The following is a 12,197-nucleotide window of genomic DNA, read 5'->3' as shown; positions in this document are numbered from 1 at the left end:
CATCCTTCTGATTTATTTTGACTAAAATGTAAATTAATCAACAGTACTTCAGGTACCTTGTCTAATTAAAAAATGATAATAAAAATATAGATATGCCAATCGTGTTCACTTTTGGTACATGAAATGACAAAGATCATTTTCACAACTAATCCCATCTGAATAGTTCTTTTGTTTGGTACGATTGAGTGCAGAAGTATTACGGCAACCCATCCTGGGGTTTTCTAAGAAAATATCAAGTTCCTCCTCCTGAGTCATGACTTTTCATGAGTGATTTCAGGATGCTTGAATTGGCCAGACAGGATGTTGACTTTGAACTAGAATGACAGGAAGAGGAAATTACTCAATTGCAATTCAAAGAAATTCAACACCATCACTCGGAACGTTTCGCGACAAAACACAAATGATTAGATCATTAATTTGGACTAATTATGTTTATATTATTCTTTAATATTTATAGTAGATTTGTCCTCAACAGGTTAGACATATTTCCCTAAGCTAAGACACATTTCTCTGAGCACCAGATGTCCTTTATAAAAATCATTATAGACATACAAAGTTTAGGTAAATTGGATAATTCTGGAAAATGAAATATATAATGTATATGAGTTTCTTTGTTAGTGTTAGTATATGGTTAGTTTTAATTGGTAGAACTAATTGAGCATGATATACACTACCATCCAAAAGTTTGGGTCGTTTATTATTACAATTTAAAACAATTGATCAATTTAAAGAAACAGTTCACCCAAAAATAAACATTCTGTCATTAATTACTTACCCTCATGTTGTTCCAAACTCGTGGAACATGGGTTATTTTAATATTTATCCTTACTACTTTTCTGGGTCTTGAACTTGTCAGTTGCGCTGCTGTCTATACAGGTTCAGAAAGCTTCTTAATTTGTGTTCTGAAGATGAACAAAGGTCTTACGGGGTTTGGGACAACATGAAGATGAGTAATTAATCACAAAATTTTCATTTTTGGGTAGACTATCCCTTTAATACATCCTTGCTAAATACTCTTTCTGACTAACTTTTTGGACGCTGGTGTATGTATCAAAAACATTCCTATAATTCTTTTAAACATTCAAAACAATATGATGTACCCTTATGGAAAACCACCTTGTATCATTTCAGACAGGAGAGGTGGAAAAACGAGAAGCAAGAAGTAACAGATGAACTTGTTTAGGTCAGTTGCACCTGTGCAGGCCGATGAATTATTACATAAAGTGCTGAAAGCTCACGTGGGAGGACAGGAGAGATGGCAGGTGGATACCCATAATGCCCCTGTGCAGTGAGTGAAGGGTGAAGAGTGCAGTGATGCCTGCAGTGAAAGGTCAGAGGGAAAGGGAGGATAATAAACATTATGTTTGTGTTGTGTGTAAATATTATTGCTGTAGTTTTCACTCTATTAGTTAAAGGGTTAGTTCACCCAAAAATGAAAATTAGCCCATCGATGCGCCCTAGGTGTATACGACTTCCTTTTTTTTCCAGATGAATTCAACCAAAGTTATTTTAAAAATTGTTCTGGCTCCATTGTTCAAGCTTTATAATGCAATGGGTGAGTATTTCTCTTCATCAGTCCAAAACAAGTCCAATAAAGCACATCCATCCATAAAGTGACTCACACAGGGCCCAGTCAGTGGGTGAATAAATGGTGTTCTTCACGCATTACATAATCACGTTGGAAAAGTCACGCGCGGTTAGTTCTTTGTCTGTGTACTTAAACTCCTAAAAACTCCATCTCACTTTCTCCTCCAACTTCAATATCATCCAACATCGTTTGAGCATTTAATGTCCAGCGCAGCTGGAAGAGATCCACATTTAAGCGCACACAATAGGCTGAAACTTGCCACAAAGCACTGGGAAAAATAAATAACAATGAATGTATTGGGGGAAAGAGTAAAGACATATTTTAATTATTTAATAATAAACTCAGTGTAGCAAAGATCCTGACTCGCAATCTTCTTTTCGGACACGCCTTTAGAGAGATATGAATCTGTATGGATTACATAATGAAAGAGTTTTTGTTTTCAATTTGTTTTATTTCATTAAGTAATAATTTAAAGCTTTATATAGATACATTTATTATGTCTATGAGGCATGTATTCACTGAGTTTCGTTTCATTTTTTTTAACGCTCCTGTTCAAGAACGAGAGGGCAGAAAGTGCATCATGTTTGTTTTCTTTATTTTATAAAAGCGCTGTTTGTAACGTTTTGTTGAGTGAGTTTTATAAATTAAGGTTTCTAAGGAAAACATTCCATTTTTTTTCTATGTGGCAGACTTTAATGGTGGCCAGTGAGTTGAAGGTCCAAATTGCAGATTCAAAGGGCTCTACACAATCCCAGCCGAGGAATAAGGGTCTTATCTAGCAAAACAATCAGTCATTTTCTATAAAAAAAAATGTATATACTTTTAACCACAAATGCTCGTCTTGCACCAGCTCTGCGATGCAGATGCTCGTCTTCACGCATTACGTAATCGTGTTGGAAAAGTAGTGCATGGTTAGTTCTTCGTCTGTGTACTTCGTTTAAAAAATGTACACTGTAAAAAAAAATCCGTAAAATTTACGGTAAAAAACTGGCAGCTGTGGTTGCCAGAATTTTACCGTAAAAAATACGGTAGCAATGTTTTACATTTTAAGGTTTTCACTTAAATTTACAGGTAAATACCGTAATTTCATACTAAAAACCGTAACTCATATAATGGTAATGTACCAAATTTTTGAAGCACTGAAACCTGTTTTGTACCTTTGTAATACAATGATAACCACCAAAAGCGGGTGGTGATGACAACATCACATGAAGAACCAAAGTCCATCGCACGGAGGTTTTAAATAATAACATATACAGAAGGTGCACAGTGTCATTCACACAAACACTAAACACCATCATGGTAACACACATAATACTGAAATAATGCAAAAAACATTAATTTAACAACATTAGATGTAACATACAACCCTAATGTACAAAACTGCCAAGAAAAAAATTAAGATGACGTTATTTCAACAACAAAAAACATCAAATAAAAAAATGAAATTCAGAGAATTCTGGGAATGTCAATTTACGGTTATTCACTGTAAATTTTACGTTCTTTTTCACTTCCAAAAACGGTATACTACCATAAAAATTAAATGCAATGTCCAACACAGTTTTTCACCGTATATAGAAGGGGAACTTATCGTTAACCATTTCACAGGTTTTTACCGTAGCATTTTTACAGCTTTTTACCGTTAAATTCACTGTCATTTTTTACAGTGTAGGTAATAGCTAAAAACACCATTTCACTTTCTCCTCCAACTTCAATATCGTCCAACATCGTTTGAGTGTTTAGTGTCCTTCAGCGCAGCTGAAAGAGATCCGCGTTCAAGTGCACACAATAGGCTGAAACTTGCCACAATGCACTGGCAAAAATAAATAACAATGAATGTATCGGAGGAAAGAGTAAGGACATATTTTAATTATTTATTAATAAACAAGTGTATTCAGTGTAGCAAAGATCCTGACTCGCAGTCTTCTTTTCGGACGCGCCTTTAGAGAGAGATGAATCTGTACGGATTACGTAATGAAAGATTTTTTTGTTTTTCGATTTGTTTTATTTCGTTAAATAATAATTTAAAGCTTTCTGTAGATATATTTATTATGTCTGTGAGGCATGAATTCGCTAAGTTTCGGTTAATTTTTTTAAGTGCTCCTGTTCAAGAACAAGATGGCAGAAAGCGCATTATGTTTGTTTTCTTTATTTTATAAAAGCGCAGTTTGTAATGTTTTGTTGAGTGAGTTTTATAAATTAAGGTTTCTGAGGAAAACAGTCCAGGATTTTTCTCCATATGGTAGATTTTATTAGCGGCCATTCCGGCCAATGGGTTGAAGGTCCAGAATGCAGTTTCAGTGCAGCTTCAAAGGGCTCTACACAATCCCAGCCGAGGAATAAGGCTCTTATCTAGCAAAACAATCCGTCATTTTCTATTAAAAAATGTATATACTTTTTAACCACAAATGCTTGTCTTACACCAGCTCTGCGATGCGGATGCACGTCTTCGTTAAGTAATAATTTAAAGATATATTTATTATGTCTGTGAGGCATGTATTCGGTGAGTTTAGATTAATTTTTCAGTTTTTAACCGCTCCTGTTCAAGAACGAGACAGCAGAAAACGCATAATTTGCACTGTTTATAATTTTTTTGTTGAGTGAGTTTTATAAATTAAGGTTTCTGAGGAAAACATTCCAGGATTTTCCTCCAGGATAAGGGTCTTATCTAGCAAAACAATCTGTAATTTTCTATTTAAAAAAAAATGTATATACTTTTTAACCACAAATGCTCATCTTGCACCAGCTATGCAATGCGGATGCGCATCTTCAGGCATTACGTAATCACGTTGGTAAAGTCACGCGCGGTTAGTTCTTCGTCTGTGTACTTCGGTTAAAAAATGTAGGTTATGGCTAAAAACTCCATCTCACTTTCTCCTCCAACTTCAGTATCATCCAACACCGTTTGACCTTTTTTGGTAAAGTGCGTTTGACTTTCTACTGACTCGGTACATGTATGATTACATAAAGCGTGAGGTCGAGCTAGTGCAAGAAGAGCATTTGTATATAAAGTATATAAATGTTAATTTTTTTTTTTTTTTTTTAGAAAATGACAGATTGTTTACCTGGATAAGACACTTATTCCTCAGCTGGGATTGTGGAGAGCCTTTTGAAGCTGCACTGAAAATGCAATTTAGACCTTCCACTCAATGTTCCCCATTGAAGTCCACTATATGGAGAAAAATCCTGCAATGTTTTCCTCAAAAACCTTAATTTCTTTCTGACTGAAGAAAGAAAGACATGAACGTCTTGAATGACATTGTGGAAGTAAATTATCAGGAAGTGTTTATTCTGGAAGTGAACTAATCATTTAACTGTAAACTTCACAAAAACAAATGAATATTACAAATCTGAATTGTAATATCAGACAGGAACAAGTTTGAGCAGATGCTCTTTAAATGCTTTTTTTCTACCAGATGAAAGCTTTGCATCTCATTCCGTTACTTCACACATCTGTCTTTGTCCGTCTGCACTGTGTGATTGTCGTCTCAAACCACTTCACAAATCTCTTCCTCCTCTGGCGGCGACCTCTCTCTGGGTTTGTGGTTCACTTTCACTCGGCGGCGCGCACACACACATGCATATAAAAACACACAGTGTAATGAGGGGTTTGGTGGGTGGTTTGGGAGGAGCAGGCAGGCATCTTTCTTTGCTGAAGGGAAAGGCCTCCTCTTCTCGGGAACATTCCAGATGAGCTCACACTTGCCTGCTGAAGATGAAGAAAGAGAGGAGACTGTTAAAGAGCTCTAAAGTCAGTTTCAGTGCACTGTTAAACAAGGAAATTCTGTGATCGTTTACTAATCTTCATCTCGCTCCAAATCTGTATAACTTTTTTTTTTCTAAACCCTTTTTTAGTTTCTATTTCAACCAATGCTTTAAATATTTATCTCAATGAATGAGAGTATTGAAAGCAATCTACTTCTCTCAGATCTTTTGATATGATGCATTGAGCTCACAGAATTCCATTCAGCCTTCTCTCTCTCTCTCTCTCCCCACACACGCTACAGGAAGTGCTGACTCTGCAGGGTATATTTAACACACTCGCCCATGTTTACGGTGAGCAGACTCCGGATATGTTCCCGCTCACTTGTGTGGCTGCGCATGTGTGCGAGCGAACACACTTCAGCTGGACACTTATATAACATCACATACGCTACCATTCAAAATTTTGGGGTTGGTTCTTTTTATATTTTTAGGTCTCTTTTGCTCAGCAAGGCAACTTTTGTTTGATTTAAAAATACAGTAAAAAATAGCAGTGTTATGAAAAAGTATTACAATTTAAAAGGACTGTTTTCTGTTTAAATATATTTTAAGATGTAATTTATTTTTGTGATGCAAAGCAGAATTTTCAAGAGCCGTTACTCCAGCCTTAAGTGTCACACGATCCTTCAGAAATCATTTTAATATGCTCATTTGGAGCTCAAGAAACGTTTTCAATCTTTTCCTAAATTAGCAATGTTGAAAACAGTTGTGCTGCTTAATAATTTTGTGGAAACAGGGATAGTTTGAGGATTAGAAAGTTCAAAAGAACAGCATTTATTTGTAATACTAATCTTTTGTAAGATTATAAATGCCTTTATTGTCACTTTTGATTCATTTAATGTGTCCTTGCTGAATAAAAGTATTAATGTCTTTAAAAGAAATCTTACTAACCCCAAACGGTTGAACAGTTTAAATTAAAAATTCAAAAGTTATAACTGAATACATATATCGTCTTCTGTCCCTCCTTAATCTCACGGTTTACCCTACTGTTTTGAACTTGGTCTCTTAGCAGTTAGGTCGCTGGTTTGCCATCAAAATATTTTGTGAAATGAATTGCCTAGAGGCTCAAATTCTTGCCTCTCAGGTTCTTCCTTTTTTGCTAAATATGCTCAAATGAGTTCTAACCTGCCAGAAACCGTCTGAGAGGTTTTTCTCACATACTCCTCTCCTCTGATAGAATCCAAACAGTCTGTGATAATACTACTATAATACGTTTTGGAGAGTATGTGTCTAATTCTTATTCAAGGCTTGGAACGTAACATTATTTGGGGTAAATGCAACTTTTTTTTGCAAGTTTTGTTGTGAGAAAAAAATTCAACATTTTAGGGCAATCAGCTTTCTGCCTACAGAGTATTTTCAGAGTATTTCAGATCCAATTTCAGAGAGGCCAATATTCAGTACTGAACATTGTTCTGATTTTGTACTCAATATGTGACCCTGGACCACAAAACCAGTCTTAAGTCGCTGGGGTATATTTGTAGCAATAGCCAAAAATACATTGTATGGGTCAAAATTATTGATTTTTCGTTTATGTCAAAAATCATTAGGAAATTAAGTAAAGATCATGTTCCATGAAGATTTTTTGTAAAATTCCTACTGTAAACCTATCAAAATGTAATTTTTGATTAGTAATATGCATTGCTAAGAACTTAATTTGGACAACTTTAAAGGTGATTTTCTCAGTATTTTGATTTTTTGCACCCTTAGATTTCAGATTTTCAAATAGATGTATCTCGGCCAAATATTGTCCTATCCTAACAAACCATACATCAATAGAAAGCTTATTTATTGAGCTTTCATATGATGTATATATCTCAGTTTTGTAAAATTTAACCTTATGACTGGTTTTGTGGTCCAGGGTCACATATATGTTTCTTAAAGGGATAGCTCACCCCAAAATAAATAAAACTTCTCTTATAAATTACTCACCTTCATGTTGTTCCAAACCTGTAAGACCTTTGTTCATCTTTGGAACACAAATAAAGATATTTTTCATCAAATCTGAGAGCTTTCTGACCCTGCATAGACAGCAACGCAACTGATACGTTTAAGGCCTAGAAAGGAATTTTATGAAGCTACAAGAGCACTTTTTGTGTGCAAAGAAAACAAAAATAATGTTATTCTGATTTCATCATAAATACCTTAATTTATGTTTTAAAGAAGATGAATGAAGGTCTTACAGATTTGGTACAACATGAGAATCAGTAATTAATGACAGAATTTTACATTTTGAGTGAATTATTCCCTTAATATTATAATGTTGAAAACAGTTGTACTGCATACACCGTGATACATTTCTTCAGGATGCTTTGATGAATGGTATTTCTTTTGTAGCAATGTAAAAAGTCTTCTGTAAGCCAACATTTTACATTTTACTCATGGTGCTTGTCTTTTTTGCTTGTCTTTTTTAGTGTATGTTGAAAGAATTGAACTGAGAGGAGTTACACCCCAATCAGAGAAACCAACAGAGTACATCCTGGAGGTGAGTTTTGTGTCAGTTTCCAGTACAGTCTTACAAAACTCTGAAAATTTGATCAAAATCTCCTGCATATTGTATCTACAGTCAAACCAAAATTTATTCGGACACCTTTAACATTTCTCACATTATCAGTCTATTCACTATGGTTTAGAAAATGGTAATAAAATATGACAAGAACTCAAAAGTTAAAATGTTTCAGAACAAATTCATCATGATGTCAGATAACTTTGAAAAAAAAAGGTATGTAACAAAGTTTCAAATTAAATGTTTGGTCCCAAATTTGTATCAATTTTACTGGAAGTCCACTGTATGAAGATTTTTTTGGGTATAATATGTCACAGTTTACTTTATTTTGCTATTCTCACTTACATAAATGAATTATAGTGTCCTGTACCCACTAGTATAAAACAAATCCAAAATTATATCTGGTGTCTTAATAATATTTGGTTATACTATAAGTGCTGGTCTATATTCCACTGCTATTCAAATTTTTTGGTTTCGGTAAGATTTAAAAAAACATTTTTCTTATGGTCATCAAGGCTATATTTATTTGAACAAAATTTTACAAATATTTATGTATTTTAGTGTAAAACAACTATTTTCTATGTGAATATATTTAAAATTGTAATTTATTCCTTTGAGAAGGTGAATTTTCAGCACCATTACTTCAGTCTTCAGTGTCACATGATCCTTCAGGATTCTTTAATACCAGTGTTGTTTTTGACAACCATCTTTGATTTAGTCTTAGTCTTAGTCTTTTGGACTAAAATGGTTATGAGTTTTAGTCAAATTTTAGTCACTTCTATATGTGATAGTTTTAGTCCAATTTTAGTCGACGAAAAGTCAAGAAGGTTTTAGTCTAGTTTTAGTCGACGAAAAGTCAAAAAGGTTTTAGTCTAGTTTTAGTCAAAAAAAGGGGAAAAAGTAGTCTTTTAACAAATTAATGTAGGTCAGTAAGTATTTTGCTGTTGGGTAGTGTCACTTATAAGTTGTGAAAATAGCAGATCTATAGTTCAACACAATGTGAGCTTCCGGATCGACTATTTTCACCAATAATTACAATAATGAAGGAATGTTTTAGAACATAAAAGACAAACAAGGATGGAATGCTAAAACGGCTTGCCATACTAGTATGGCAAAGAGCATTTAATGCTAAAACGGCTTGCCATAGCGGCAGGTACTTTTTTCGGTTTTAATTGGCATGCACAATAAGCAGAAATGTCATGCATTTTAAATGTCTGACGGACCACCCACTAACATTTTCGTCTATTCTCGTCAACGAAAACTCACACACGTCTCGTCATGTTTTAGTCATCAACGAGCCATTTTTATCTCGTCATCGTCTCGTTTTCGTCATGGAAAAAGTTGACGAAAACAACACTGTTTAATACATAGCATTTATTTAAAATAGAACATTTTGTAACAATGTAAACTACCATTTAAAGGTTTGTGGGCAATAAATTTGTATTCTTTTTTAAACAACATTAATACTTTTCTTCACCAAGAATGTGGTAAATTGATAGAAAGTGATAGCAAAAAGATTTCTATTTTAAAAAAATGCTGTTCTTTTTAACTTTTTATTTATTAAAGAATCCTAAAAAATAATTACAGGTTTCAAAAAATAAAATAAAATAAATAAGCAGCACAACTGTTTCAGCATGTTAGAATGATTTCTAAAGGATCATGTGACACTGGAGAATGGAGTAATGATGCTGAAAATTCAGCTTTGATCACAGGAATAAATCATATTTTAAAATGTATTAAAATAAAAAAAACTATTCTTTTAAACTGTAATAGTATTTCACAATATTACTGTTTACCCTGTATTTTTTATCAAGTAAATGCAGCCTTGATGAGCATAAGAGAATTCTTTAAAAAACATAAAAAAATCTTTCTGATCCCAAATTTTTAAACAACAGTGTATATCTCCATAAAAACCAGGCCTTTCCTTAGTTGTGTAATATTTTTATAGAACAATTATAGCCAAAATGTAAAATGTACTCGGCATGTTATATGTTTCTCATACTTTTCTCTTGGCTGAAGGCCTTGTGGTCCGACTCCACTTTGTCGACAGTCAGCAAAACCCCTCAGGAAGTGGTGGAGTTCATCTCCCAGGTGAGTGACACTCATGTGTGTTGTGTTTCATGAATGTGAGAAATGTTGAGCTAGTGTGTAAAGACGAAAAGCCTTAAAAATAAACTACTAAAGTGGTTTGTAATAAATGTTAACATTTCCATTCATCTCGATTTCTCACCCGCAACTGGGCTAACTGGAAAGTTGTGTAGTTGAAAAACGCTATATAATCATTGCTGTGAAGTTGAAAACCAGTGAATGTGTTCACTGTCGAGAGCTGACAAGTTGGAATGTAATGAAATTATGCAATTTGTGTCTATGTTGTCTCTCTCTTCAGCTCTCTCAGCTCTTTCCCGATGAATGTCTGGAGAAACTTCTACCCCAAATGCCTGGACTTGAGTCCACTCATGAACTAGATCCTAGGTATTTCTACTTCTGAATCCTAACACAAAATGCACAAACAAGGAATACCAAATTATTGTTTTAAGTGTGAAAATATAGCAGAAGTAGCACTGACGTTCAAAAACAATGGACCAGGTCTTCACTTTAAGTTTTCATTTAATGATGAGTGAATTTTTGCTACAAAATGAGGCGGAGAAATACCATGTAAGAGTATCAGAGCCGGCAAAAGCTATGAAAAGAGTGACGCTTTATCTCACAGAGTACGAAGCAGCCTGCAGAAGTGACATGCATGGTTATTGTCACCACTAGAATTACCTACTGTAGCCAAAGCACAGTAAACTCATTTAACCTCTTCCAAGGCCTATATTTACAAAATATAGACTTCTGGGAATCCATACTCTGGTGTCAAGGGACCAAGTCAATCATTTTGGATCCAAAAGCATCCAAAATGTTCTGGTGTTGCTACAGGAGGAGTACAGCGAGAAGTGCCTGGTACCTACAGTGACGTTCAGTGGTAGTAAAGCTCTTCTACAGGGATGTATGAGTGCTGAAGGTGTGAGGGAGCTGTGCTTTATCAGTGCTGTCATCAATTCACACACTACTGTGTGATGGAATACAAAAAACTGAAACTGCAGATGCTACCCTCCCCTCATTCCTTGCACAATTGGGCATTTTTTCAACATGACAATGAGGATATTTATTCTCACAAGGTGAAAATCCTTCAGTGTACATGTATTTCAGTCAGTATTAACACCCTTGAGCAGCTGTGGGGGGATTCTGTAGAGACCAGCAAAGCAAAGCTCCCCATTAAAGACCAGGGCATTTAAGGAGGTCGTCCTCGTGGAGTTAAACAGGACAGATGTAAAAATTTGCCATGAACTTTTACACTCAGTGCCAAGAAGGGTCAGAGCAGTATACTTAATGTTCTGGAGGACATATTAAGTACTAGAATATTAGACATTTGCTAAATTACATATGGGTGTACTCATTTCTGCAATCCATTATTTAAACAAAATTGGCTAATTTACTTATATTACAGGAAATATTGGCATATATTTTGTTGTTTTATTAAGTATATGTTTAATACATTTAAAAATTGCCATCTTTCCATTAATTATATTAGTGATCATTAAGAAAATACATGTTTTATATATATTAAGAGTGGGTGTACTCATTTATGCTGTGCACTGTATATACAGTATACTACCAGTCAAAAGTTTTGGAACAGTAAGATTTTAATTTTGTTGTTTTTTAAGTCTCTTCTGCTCACCAGGCCTGCATGTATTTGATCCAAAGTACAGCAAAAACGGTACAATTTTGAAATATTTATTACTATTTAAATAACTTTTCTATTAAAATATATATTTAAAAATGTAATTTATTCCTGCGATTTCAAAGCTGAATTATTAGCATCATTACTCCAGTCACATGATCCTTCAGAAATCAATCTAAATTTCTGATTTGCTGCTGAAAAAACATTTATTATTATTATCATGTTGAAAACAGCTGAGTGGAATTCTTTCAGTTTTTTTTTTTTTTTTTTTGATGAATAGAAAGTTCAGAAGCAGATTCATTTAAATGATCAAAATGCAAACCAGACAAAAACAAACGAAAAACACCATCCTTAGAATTTCTGTCTTGTTTTCCAGGGCAATGTGTAAAGATTCTTAAACCGAGATACAAAATGACACAAAATAGTCTTGATTCATGAGAAATTGATCAAATTTAAGTGAATTTATGATTAAAACAAGAACAGATATCTGTCAGTGGAGTTAAAATAAATAAATAAATAAAATTTAAATTTAAAAACAATAAAAAAAAGACTTGGGAAATATAGTAAAAAAAAAAAAAAAAAGTGTCAAAGGCCCTAAAAATGTAATGTGTTTTTCCCTT

General features: G+C 34.1%; 1 protein-coding gene across 2 annotated transcripts in view; it reads left to right on the top strand.

Annotated features, from left to right (window-relative positions):
• Positions 1–12,197, top strand: part of zcchc14 (zinc finger, CCHC domain containing 14) — a 48,006-nt gene that overhangs the window by 21,832 nt on the left and 13,977 nt on the right. For both annotated transcript variants that reach the window (XM_073831732.1, XM_073831731.1), the window contains exons 3-5: positions 7,762–7,832; positions 9,873–9,944; positions 10,240–10,325. In XM_073831732.1, coding sequence (XP_073687833.1) covers positions 7,762–7,832; positions 9,873–9,944; positions 10,240–10,325 — 229 coding nt within the window. The remainder of the gene's footprint in view (positions 1–7,761; positions 7,833–9,872; positions 9,945–10,239; positions 10,326–12,197) is intronic.

The sequence above is a fragment of the Garra rufa genome, chromosome 25 (assembly GCF_049309525.1).
Source record: "Garra rufa chromosome 25, GarRuf1.0, whole genome shotgun sequence".
NCBI classification, from domain to species: Eukaryota; Metazoa; Chordata; class Actinopteri; order Cypriniformes; family Cyprinidae; genus Garra; species Garra rufa.
The sequence above is the reverse complement of the archived record's forward strand: the minus strand, read 5'-3'. Positions and strand labels throughout refer to the sequence as shown.